This window comes from Gymnogyps californianus, chromosome 1 (genome assembly GCF_018139145.2).
Source record: "Gymnogyps californianus isolate 813 chromosome 1, ASM1813914v2, whole genome shotgun sequence".
Lineage (NCBI taxonomy): Eukaryota > Metazoa > Chordata > Aves > Accipitriformes > Cathartidae > Gymnogyps > Gymnogyps californianus.
This window is the reverse complement of record NC_059471.1, coordinates 160,858,427-160,870,127: the sequence shown is the minus strand read 5'-3', so window position 1 is coordinate 160,870,127 and position 11,701 is coordinate 160,858,427. Positions and strand designations below refer to the sequence as shown.

General features: G+C 52.2%; 1 protein-coding gene across 1 annotated transcript; it reads left to right on the top strand.

The window, feature by feature from the left end:
• The first annotated feature begins 406 nt into the window (after positions 1–406).
• Positions 407–1,612, top strand: SSTR3 (somatostatin receptor 3). Its single transcript, XM_050912267.1, has one exon. It carries the CDS (start codon positions 407–409, stop codon positions 1,610–1,612), a length of 1,206 nt encoding a protein of 401 aa, XP_050768224.1.
• The last annotated feature ends 10,089 nt before the right edge of the window (positions 1,613–11,701 follow it).

Here is an 11,701-nt window from a genome sequence, read left to right as displayed (position 1 = left end):
CCGGTGACTATGTCCTCAGTATTGGAGCCATTAGCAGAAAATGAGAAATTTCCCTGTCCCTGTCCTAGTCTGTGGTTCTTTCCCCAGAGGATCTTTCCCTAGTGGAGTGGATCCATTGGCCCACATTGAGCCATGTCCCTATTTGTCCCTCCATGCCCACTGTGCCTCCCAGGACTAGATGGGGTCAATATTGTCCTACATCTTCCAGCGGCTGCCAGCATCCACAAACTCACCCCAACTTCCCATGCCTGTCCATACCTACACACAGTTAATGTGGTGATTTTATCTGTGGCTTGTTCAGCTGTCATGTCCCCAGTATCAATGGCTTTTTTCTCCTCCTCTCACCTCCAGATTGCTAACTGATACTGCAAGGACACTGGCCCCTGCCCTCTTTCCTGCCTCTGCTATGGACACTTCTGCTTTCAGCCTCCCCACGCCAGCAGTGTCGGAGGAGAGGAATGCCTCTGGCAGCTGGGCAGGGTTCACCACCCCCAACGGCTCCACCACCGCCAGCCCTGGTGTGGTTGTCAGCGGTGTCCTCATCCCCCTGGTCTACCTCATTGTCTGCGTGGTGGGGCTGGCTGGGAATTCTCTGGTCATTTACGTGGTCCTGCGGCACTCTGTGAGCGAGTCGGTGACCAACGTCTACATCTTGAACCTTGCCCTAGCTGATGAGCTCTTCATGCTGGGCCTGCCGTTCCTGGCTGCACAAAATGCCCTGTCCTACTGGCCATTTGGGTCTTTCATGTGCCGCCTGGTGATGGCCGTGGATGCCATCAACCAGTTCACCAGCATCTTCTGCCTGACGGTGATGAGTGTTGATCGCTACCTGGCTGTGGTCCACCCAGGGAAGTCCTCCAAATGGCGGACAGCACGGGTGGCCAAGGCTGTGAGTGCAACTGTGTGGGTGCTGTCTTCCGTAGTGGTGCTGCCCGTGGTTGTCTTCTCAGATGTCCCTTTAGGAATGAGCACATGCCACATCCAGTGGCCAGAGCCTGCCTCAGTGTGGAGAGCTGGCTTCATTGTCTACACTGCCACCCTGGGCTTCTTTGGACCACTGCTGGTGATTTGTCTCTGCTATCTTCTTATCGTTGTGAAGGTTCGTTCCTCTGGCAGGCGGGTGAGGGCTCTGTCCTCCAAGCACAAGCTTTCAGAGCGCAGAGTGACCCGCATGGTAGTGGCTGTTGTGGCTGTCTTTGTCCTTTGCTGGCTCCCCTTCTATGTCCTCAACATCATCAATGTCGTCTGCCCACTGCCAGAGGAGCCATCCCTCTTTGGTGTCTACTTCCTCGTGGTGGTGCTCCCATATGCCAACAGCTGTGCCAATCCTATCATCTACGGCTTCCTCTCCTACCGCTTCAAGCAGGGCTTCCGGAGGGCCATCCTCAGGCCGTCCCGCCGAGTCCAGAGCCAGGAGGTGCCAGCATGCCCCCCAGAGAAGACTGATGATGAAGGGGAAGAGGGCGAGATCAGCAAGATCACCCAGAATGGTAATGACAGGCAGGAGCACCCTCTAAGCAGTGGGGAAGGAGACAGCAATGAGCAAAAACCACTCCCTGAGGAGCCTCTGGGATGCGAAAAGAGCAACAAGTTGCATGTCAGTTATTTATGATGAAAGGGATGGTGCAGGGGAAAGAGACATTGGGACATGGGATCCCCTTCACCTTCTGTGCTTTTCCACTTCAAAGGCAATGGGAGACGTTGGTACAAGGGAATATTAAAGTCCCAAACTCTGCTTAAAGATGAAGAGGGCTCCATGAACTTATGGAAAAAGCAAGGCATTGCTTGGCTTTGGAAGGGACACCTGAGGTCTTTGTGGTACCAGGTAAAGGACAGACTGCATCCAGGGAGAGCTGAAGAGGTGATGGGCACTGCCAGTATGGAGAGAGCAAGGTCAGCCCTAGATTGCATGATCCGTCCTTAGATCACCCAGCTGTGAAGGACATCAGCTGCCATCTGACTGTGGCACCTCAAGGAAGTCCTCAAATGGCATATACAACAAATAGGCATCCCAGTGCCTTGATTATCTTCCTTATAAACATGAGAAGCAGTTTAACCTAAAAGAAAAACAGGAAGGAAAAATTCCTGCAGCAAAGACATACCAGCCAGTTGCATGAATGGCTGACCCTTCTCTAGCTCTCCAGTAAGTCTTGGGGACAACTTTTCCACCCATGCTGGTTGTGGCTGGAGACCACTCTGACTGCTCAAAGCCTCCTCTTTCTTTCCAGGGCTCTCATGGACTCTGGGCAAGCTGATGAGACTTACCTGGGAGAGCAAATGGGACATTTCTTTCCTGCATCTCGCATTCTTCAGGGTTTTCCTGGTGCCTCTGCACCCTGGTGGAAGGTGTAACAAGGGTAGAGAAGAAGACAATGAGGCATGGGTTGGAGGCAGGGTTTCTTAAGAGTTGAAATGCCCTTTCCCTTTTCCTCTCCCTAAGCCTTATTGTAAATAAACAGAAAGCCTTTGGACTTAAAAGGCCAACTGGGCAGAACCATTCTATGTGTTTAGGGGAGGGGGTGCTATAGATTTGGCTCTCCTGAGAATACACAATGTCTTTGAGATGAATTGATCTCTGTATGGAGTAAAGTTTGGCTGGTATAGGAGATCAAGGCATGTATCAGTTCAGGATGGGGGCAGGGAGCAGAGGGAGGTCAGAGGATCTCCAGTGTGTGAGAGCTATGGTTGCAGGAGTCTGGGCAATACTAGGAACTGATTCATCTTGTGGGAAATGGTAGAGTATTTAGCTCAGGATGGAGAGGAAATGATGTGTCTGCATGTGTACAAAGGTGGTTGTATGCAAAAGTTTGATCACTGGACTGTACGTGTGTGAGAACAGCTGAACAGGATCAGAGACTGAGGAGTCAGGGCTGGTGGGAGATGTGTGTGGGTTGGGCACTGATGCTAATCTGTGTGTGGCTGTGGGGTGTGTATAAATGTGTACAAATGTACATAAGGGGGTATGCGTGTGTGTAAGTGTATACAAACACAGATGAGGAAGTGTGTTTATGTAATTGTGTGATGTTTAAGTGTAGATACAGTTGTGTAGGCATGCAAGTATATACGGAAATGTGTGCGCACATGTGAATGCTTGGGTAAAAGTGTGAGAGTATGTGTGTTACTGTGAGTGTTGGATGAGTGCTTGCTTCTGTGCATTGGTTGTTGGAGGGAAGTTGTGGGTGGGCCCGTCTGAGTGTGCAAGCTAGAGGAGCAGCAATGTACAAGGGTGGGTGGGATGAAGATCTCCCTCTCCACTTCGGCTTCATTCCTGCAGGGTGTGCTAAATGTCTGTCCCCACACCTTGAACTTCATCATGAATGCTGTTGCTAAGCTACAGCCACCAAGAAGACTCTCATACCAGAGCCCTTGGTTATATCTGGGCACTTTTCTCCATAAATAATTTTGAGAAATGGGAAGGAGGGACCCACCAGGAGGAGACATGCCTCCCTGAGGTCAGGAGATGTTGGAGGAAGCAGTCAGTGGAGGGTCAGTGACAAGAACTGGCTGGCTGATGGAAAGATGTCTCACAGGTCACTTGAGAGAAGGCATGAGATGTGAAGGGATGGCATGGGGTCAAGTATGCTGCGACAGAAGACAAAAGTCCTGGACTGGGAAGCAGAACAAGCTGCAGCAGCTGAGGATGATGGGAACAGAACCACTTTATGAGGAAGCAAGAGACAAGGTCACCCAAAGGCGATGTGAGAAGAAGTGAAGGCCTGGCAGGCATCAGGGGAACTGCAGTGCAGGGCACCCGAGTTCGGGAAAGGACCATCGCAGGGCGTCAGGTGAGGAGACATGTCCTAGCCAGGCCAGAGAGCAGAGGAAGGATGGGAAGGGACTGCAAACATGACCAAGCAAAAGACATACAGCTGTGCTCTCAGCCACTGGTACAGCCGTCACCTCCCTGACAGAGACAGATTGTCCCTATGAATCCTCCATCCTCTTGTTTCCTCTTTGAGCCTGGGACGCTGGTGCCAAGCTGTCCATGCCTGCAGGCTCAGCCTTGGGAGCTGAGCTACCAGTGATACCACACAGCTACTGCTTAGCTCCTCTTACAAAGTGCACTTGCTCCCCTGAGCGTGGGCAGTCAGACACCCAGGAGTGCAGGCTCAACTCATGGGAAAAAGAAAGTGCTTGGTAGCCAGTTTCTATCCTCTGCTACCTCTTCACATCTCCTCCTCCTTCCAGCCATGCATCAGCTGCCCACACTGTGGGCCCCAGTGAGAAAAGCAGCCAAGCTATTCATGGGCATGGGATACACAGTCTGGTGGACTAAAAAAGCCTCTTTTTTTTTGCTTGGGGAGCTCCCGCAGCATCCGCTGGATGAAGTACAATCAAGAAATCCTAGCAGAATGAAGATGAACTGCCAAAGCTCCTGCTTCTATATGGGGCAACAAACAGGAGGAAGATTAAACGGTCTGGCTACCAAGTGGTCAGATGATAGATGGACAACACAGCACTTAAAACGGGGGTCTACGTTGCTTCTCTTGCAGTGAGGAGCAGCCCAAGGTGAATGCTGGGCATCACTGGCACAGCAATCACTGTAGGACAGAGGAGAAATGGTATTAGCTGGGAAGCATGTAGCACTGTTCATGGTTGATGACCAGGCACTGAATAAGGCACGTGACAGTGAATGAGGACCTTGCAGGAGGCAGCTTAGATGGGTGGGAGGCAGATATAGGAAGGGTTTCCTTCTCCACAGAGTGGCTGCCCAAATGCCATGGGGAAATGGGGGAGTTCCCTGGCTGCCAACACGCTTAACAGAGATGCTCTCCTTCACCACTGAATTGAGCTGAGACTTCATTTCGCACGCCTTTGCAGCTCCATCTGCTGCAAGTCACCACTCAAGAAACTCCACCAACTGGTTGGCTTCTTAAAATACCTACATCTCTGAAGATCCCAAGCACTGCAATGCCAGCACCAAGCAAATGCGCCAAGAAGACATCATTTTGATACATGGAGTCTGAGCCCACTAGCAAGGCAGCTCTGCAGGGGAGCCTGCTGGGGAAAACAAAATGTGTTCCAGGGAGACCTGCAAAAAACTGTTTAAACAGGAGTTTAAAAGAACAGGGTCACAAGCATCATATTTTTCTGTCTTGGGTTTTCTTCTCCCCCCTACGCCGCATGCTATTTTTCAGTGACAAATTGGGAAAAAAAATGGAGATGAACCGAAAATAAGACTGGGGGAGGGAAAAGAAAAGGTATTTTTTGTCCGAAATTCATGAGGAGAAAACGAATGCTACAAAATTCTGCAAACTATCACCATTGATTAAAAGGCTGTTTTTCATAGGGACAGACGTTTGGAATGACGGACGGTACCTCTCTGCCTCCTGACCCCTGCTTCTCTCCTCAGCTCTGTCTCCCTCCTGGTGAATCCCCAGCTTTTTCTGTGGTAATAGCATTAATGCGACTGCCCTTGTGATCCCTCTCCTGACGATAGTGTGGTTGACTCCAGGCAACCCAGAGGCCATGGGGACTGTGCGCAGTGGCTAAGTGAAATTCTGGCCGTGTTCAGGGGGATTTGTTCCAGTCAGATATGGAAATGGATTTTTCTATTCTGGGTGCAGAGACACGAAGACAAGGGCTCCATCAAACCCTGTGCTGCACAAAAGGTTTTATTCTTGTCACGTAGAGATCGGAGCTGTAAGACTAGAAAGGGCCGCAATGATTTCAGCAGCATTGTGCAGTCCCTCTTCCCAGCAAATGTTTGATCATAGATGGGGTGTTAGAGACAGGGAGAGCCCATTCTGCCAGCTGCTCAGAGAGTTCATATGCACGTCAGCGCACAAGACCAGATACAGAGAGGCATATGTATGTGATGTGTATACATGCATACAAATGACCATTTATGTGATTGCATGCATGTATGTGTGGGTACATGTGACTGCGTGAATGTATATATATACATATTCATGTCTGTGGGTGCTTTGATTCAAGTGTATCTATGTGTGCATGAGACCATAGGTGGCCACCCACACAGATGCACACATACCCAGACATGCATGTACTTCTTGGCTTAAGCATGAACGCAAGAACACAGCACATACACCTTCATACACACAGCCCAGGCATGGGCGAAAACTGGGAGATGACAACTGGACCTTGCAAATCACCCTTCCCACACATGGACCCACCATACATACACACCCAAGCACATTTCTGTCAGCCCAACAGTGGCCCGGGGCAGCTTCAGACCCACTCAGCGTGACCCTTCTGCTCTGCAGTGGATCTTCAGGAGAGAAACTGGAAGGGCAGTGAATGGCGATTGGGGAGGGGTTCCAGCGTGGAGAGGCGAGAGTGTGTTTCCAGGCTGTTACTAACACAGCCCACACTTAATGTCCTTTGAAGCTGTTGTTAGGGAGCCGCTGTATTTGTCATCAGCAGGGAAACACAGCAGGTCTGCTCAGGCAACAGCAAAACTGTCCAGGCCACGTTCTGCTTCAGCTATTGTACAGGATCATGGAACAAGGGGATGTGGGGAGCAGGCAGGAAGCAGTTAATCAGTTGTTGAAATAGAGTAGCCAGTAGATAAAAGAGACAGGGAGATACAAGAAAGGGAAACACCCTTGAAAAGAAGATGTTCCTGGCTCTCCTGAGGATTCAACAGAGAATTGAAATGCTTTATCTGCTCGAACGAGTGGAAAATATGCAAATATTTGCTCATGAAAACTTGGTGTTCTTTGCCTTCCCAAGCATAAAATATGCAAACGCCATGCACAACGCAGCCGGCTCACTCAGATCTCACACTTACCACGTCATGCACAAACACACACACCCCCCCACCAACCCCCCCCCCCCCCCCCCACGCCCGGCAGCCAGCTAAAGACACACGCCTGGGCTGCAGCATGTCCTTCTATACATGACAACCAGGGCCGTGTGGGAAGGAAATATATACGCCCTGACTCACAAACTGTGCGCGCGCGCGGACTGTGCCCCATCACTGTTTCCTTCGGTGGTCTTCAACCGGAGCAGCTGCCAAGCTGCGGGCGGGAGCTCGCAGAAAGGATGAAGGAACGCGAGCCCGCCCCAGTCCCTACCGGCCCTCGGCCATAGGCGCCGGCCCTCGGCCACAGGTGCCAGCCATCGGCAGGACAAGCAGGCAGCCCGCCGTTGGCAGGCAGCCGGGCAGCGCCGGGGCTGGGAGGAGGCGGCGCGGGGTGCAGGGCCTCCTGCAGCGGGGAGCCGGTGGCCGTCGGGCGGGCTGCAGCCCAGCCGTCCCCGCTTGTCACGCACCTGCTCTTTTCTCACCTGCAAACGTCTCTCAGCTTTGAGGCAGGGCTGTGCCCGGCAGGGATGCTGCACGAGTGGCGGGTCCCGGCACCCCTGCACACCCCGCGGTGTGCTGACTGCAGGAGCAAGGGATGTTGTCGGGACTTCGGTCGGGACCCTTCTCCGACACCGCTATCTTCTCGGAAATCCCACGTATTCACCATGCAGGTTGTGGGCCTGGAGATCCATGCAGAGCCCTCTGTTAGACCCTCAGAGGCACTGTGGCTACTGCAAGGCATCATACAGTTGCAGCAGAGATCTGTCGCTGCGAAAAGCATCGAGCTTTGCTGCACAGGTATCGAACAACACCTGTGCCCCGTGCCTTGAAGATGGAGTGATGAACGTGCTCGTGCTGGATCAAATAGCCAGAGAACGTCGCAGGACTCTTGCCCTGTTGACTGGTTTTAAGACCAGACTCAGGACAGCGCTACCAAGCGATGGTGGGACCTCTCTGTTTCAAACCCCCCTGGTGTCAGGGTGGTTCCCTTAGTGGGAAGTACCCGTCACACATCCAAGAGTTTCTGTGAGCTCTTAAACACCAGCTTCCCCCCGCTTGTCACAAAGTGCTTGTTTCTTTGGTGAGAAAGCTCATGGGTACCTCTGAAGAAAATTTTCTTGCCCTAACCACTGTCTACCTTTCTCAGCGCTCCTTGTGAGAGTTGAGATGCCCCCAGTAATGATCTACTGTTGGTAACTGCTCAGGGCAGGGCTAGGAGTATATGTAGGAGAGGACAGCATGGGGGTAAAAACTCCTGGGTCTACATAGGAGTGGATGGGAGAGGAGGCATTCAGATGCATTCAGATGCATTCAGATGCATTCAGATGCAGAGAAGCAGAAGGCAGCAGGCTTGGCTGAAGGTTATTTTTAAGAACTGGTTCAAACAGGCTGCAATGTCACTTGGTATCTCCCACCCACCCAAGCTGTTGGGCCTAGATGCTCACGAGGCAGGGAAGTCTTGCTGGTTGCAGTAGGGTTAGCGCTTGTAGTCACATGCCAGAGTTTGGGGTGCATACTGGCACAGTTTCTTGTCTCAGTGGTCTCGCAGGCAGGGTCACAAGGCAGGGGGGTAAGAGATGGGACACTCGAGCTGGAAAAGCTACCTATGGGGCCCGGGGCAGCCTGGGTGATGCGCCCTTAGCTGCAAGGCATCTCCAACTGACGCAGCTTGTCAGCCAGCCTCTGATACACCATTCAGCTGTGTCTGGCAGACATGCGGTGTCTCGGACTAGCTGTGGGGGCAGTGGGAAGTGAGAGACGAGCTCACGCTTTCATGCTCGGTGCCGGAGACTGCCAGGTCTAGCAACAGCTTTGCTCTAGCGATGAGTACAGGTGAACGGCTCTTCCAGCTGCTCCTCAGCCACGTGGCGTTTCAGCAATGCACAGCAAAAAAATGTAGCGGCTTTGCCAGGCCTTGATCTCCATGTGAGACAGTCCAGGCCGCCAAGCAGCCCACAGCAGAAATCCCTGCTGGCAGAAGTGCCCTCAAACTTGGCAGCAGCCTGCGTAAAGCCAGGGAACGTGTCGTTCCTGGTTGGTCCAGGCCCCACATGGGCAGAAGTTATGAGAGAAATGTAGCCATGCAGCTAACGTCCAACAGGCCTGCCCATCCTCAGAGACGTACAAGATATTCTGAGCCAGTAATTTCATACCGTATTGGTGCTCTTGGGTAACAAGGGCTGGCTGTTACACAAGCCTCATTGCACAGCCATGGACTCCACAGGCTGGAAAAGATTCGTCTTATAGAATCATAGATAGTTTGGGTTGGAAAGGACCATCAAAGGTCATCTAGTCTTTCCAATCCTCTCTGCAGCGTGGCCAGAGATGATCGGTGATCCCAATACGGCAGAGGGCCAGCTGCTGTTACAGGGTAACCCGAGGGCACCCCAAAGTACTGAAGCATAAGAACACACTGCCACCTTTCCGTGTTTCAGGTGTCCCCCTCCACGTTTGCAGGCACTACAGAAGGGCAAGGCAAAGGTACCCAGCAGCGATCAGGCAGTGATGGAGAGGAGGTGAGTGCAGAGCAGTGCTGCCCATCGCTTCCCAGCTCTTGAAACACATAAGCTCTCTTTCCAAGGGTAGCAACAGCAGTAGCCAAAAGCCTGAACTTTGCTTCCAGAAAGAATCAGCTGTTGAACTGAGCAAATCGTGATGCTGTGCGGGGTGAGTGGAAGGAGGGAGGGAGGGAGGGAGGGAGGGAGAGCCAAGCCTGACACGGGCCAGAGCAGGGGGGGAGGCACTCACAAAGGCCTCGGAGGCAGGATGGAAAAGACAGTAATTACATAAGAGCACTTGGCGAGCATCTGGCTGGAGTCAGCTGGGCCCCGCCAGCCCTCCCTCCCCGCACTGCTAACCAGGAGCAGCTGAGGATACGGATAACCCAACGCGGGACCCCTCCGGAGGGGAGCGGAGGTAAGAGGTCCTCCGCTTCCCCTCCCAGCTTGCGATGCTCTTGGAGAGTGGGGGCAGAGGGGTGGGGGAAAGGGGAAAGGGAAAGCGGCTGTGGTGGAGGAGAAGCAGCCAGGAAGGGGAAGAGAAGGGGCTGTTTCTCCGCCTCTTGGTGCGGATGATACCTTTGCTCTGGAGGTTTTCGTGAGGGAGGAGCCGTGAAGGGCAAGTGTGTGGGTGTTTGTGGGTGGATGTAAGTACCTGTGTATGTGTAGCAGGGAAGGGGATCCACATGTGCAGCAGGGGAGCTGAGCTGTACACGGGCTAGAAAGGGGAGAAAACATCGAAGTCATTTCCTTCCTTCTGTACCTGTGGTAGAGAGGGTTGATAGAATGGAGGCAGTCACTGAGGGAGAGCCAGGCTTTATCCCCCTACTTTGCCTGTGTTGGGGGGGGGTTGCAGGAGAAGGGAGGAAATGTAGAAGGAGGAGGAAGCAGCTGCTTTTGAGCAGGGATTGTTGCAGTCCAATCTGGCCAGAGCTTCCCTGGGCTGCCTCCAAGGCAGATTGTGCGCGATGAGAGAGAGGGAAGATTGTTGAGCACACAAGGTGCCTTCAGGCTTGGGTTACACTTAAAAGTGTGCCTGGCACAGGATTATTGGATAGCATTCTCAAAACTTGTATCTTTGAGCACTTGGCCAAACAAGCCAAAACCTCCTGCAAATGTGGCTGCCCTGGCAAAATGTTGCTGGTACAGCCAGTTCCCTTCAGGGAGCAGGGCAATATTACCCAGGCAAAAGTGTCTTTACTGGCATAAACTGCTGCCCAGCTGGGCAATGCCACTAGTGCAAGTCTTTGTTTGCTGGCTCCCTGCAGGTCCCTATTCAGCTCAGACGAGACATTAAATACAAAGTCCAGCTTGCTGCCCACTGTGAGCTGTTCTTGCAGTCAGATGAGACAAAGGCAAAAGCCCCAGCTGATGAGGTCCTCCACGAAGAACGTTTGCTTGGTTGTGAGCAACTCAGGAGTGCAGATGGAAATGTGGGACAGAAATGAGGACAATGGTCTCCCTGCTACCTGTTCCTCTTGGAAAGGTAGAGGAGGCCAGACATAAGGCTGAGAGTTGCAAAAGGGGGTAATGTCATGTTTGGAAATAAGCTAGGCAGGAAAACCTGAGGGAGTGAGGCACTGCAATAGCTTTGATGGGACAGAGAGGAAATTTGCCTTCAGTGTCAGTCTCTGAGTTTTCATGTATCTCAGAAAATTTTTTTGCTTTCAATATGTCGTGGTTTAACCCCAGCCAGCAACTAAGCACCACACAGTCGCTCGCTCACTCCCCCCTGGTGGGACGGGGGAGAGAATTGGAAGAGTAAAATTAAGAAAGCTCGTGGGTTGAGATAAAGACAGTTTAATAGGTAAAGCAAAAGCCATGCACCCAAGCAAAGCAAAACAAGGAATTCAGTCACTCCTTCCCATCGGAAGGCAGGTGTTCAGCCATCTCCAGGAAAGCAGGGCTCCATCATGTGTAACAGTTACTTGGGAAGACAAACACCATCACTCGCAAGTCCCCCCCCTTCCTTCTTCCCCCAGCTTTATATGCTGAGCATGACGCCATATGGCATGGAATATCCTTTTGGTCAGTTGGGGTCAGCTGTCCCAGCTGTGTCCCCTCCCAGCTTCTTGTGCACCCCCAGCCTGCTCGCTGGTGGGGTGGTGCCAGAAGCAGAAAAGGCCTTGACTCTGTGTAAGCACTGCTCAGCAATAACAAAAACATCCCTGTTTATCAACACTGTTTTCAGCACAAATCCAAAACATAGCCCCATACTAGCTGCTATGAAGAAAATTAACTCTATCCCAGCCAAAACCAGCACACAATAGTACTGTCAGCTGCCGAAATGCCCACCAGCAGCAGGCAGTAGACAACACAACTGATCACAAAAACCCGCTTCTGTCAGCTGGCAAGGCTCCACTAGCAAGAAGTGTTGCCCTAACCTTTCCCCCTTTCATTTTCCAAAAGGGGAAACTGAGGCACGGGCAGACATGGG

What these genes read in the sequence shown, in the direction of transcription:
- SSTR3 (XM_050912267.1), top strand. Translation starts at nt 407, where the DNA reads ATGGACACTTCTGCTTTCAGCCTCCCCACGCCAGCAGTGTCGGAGGAG.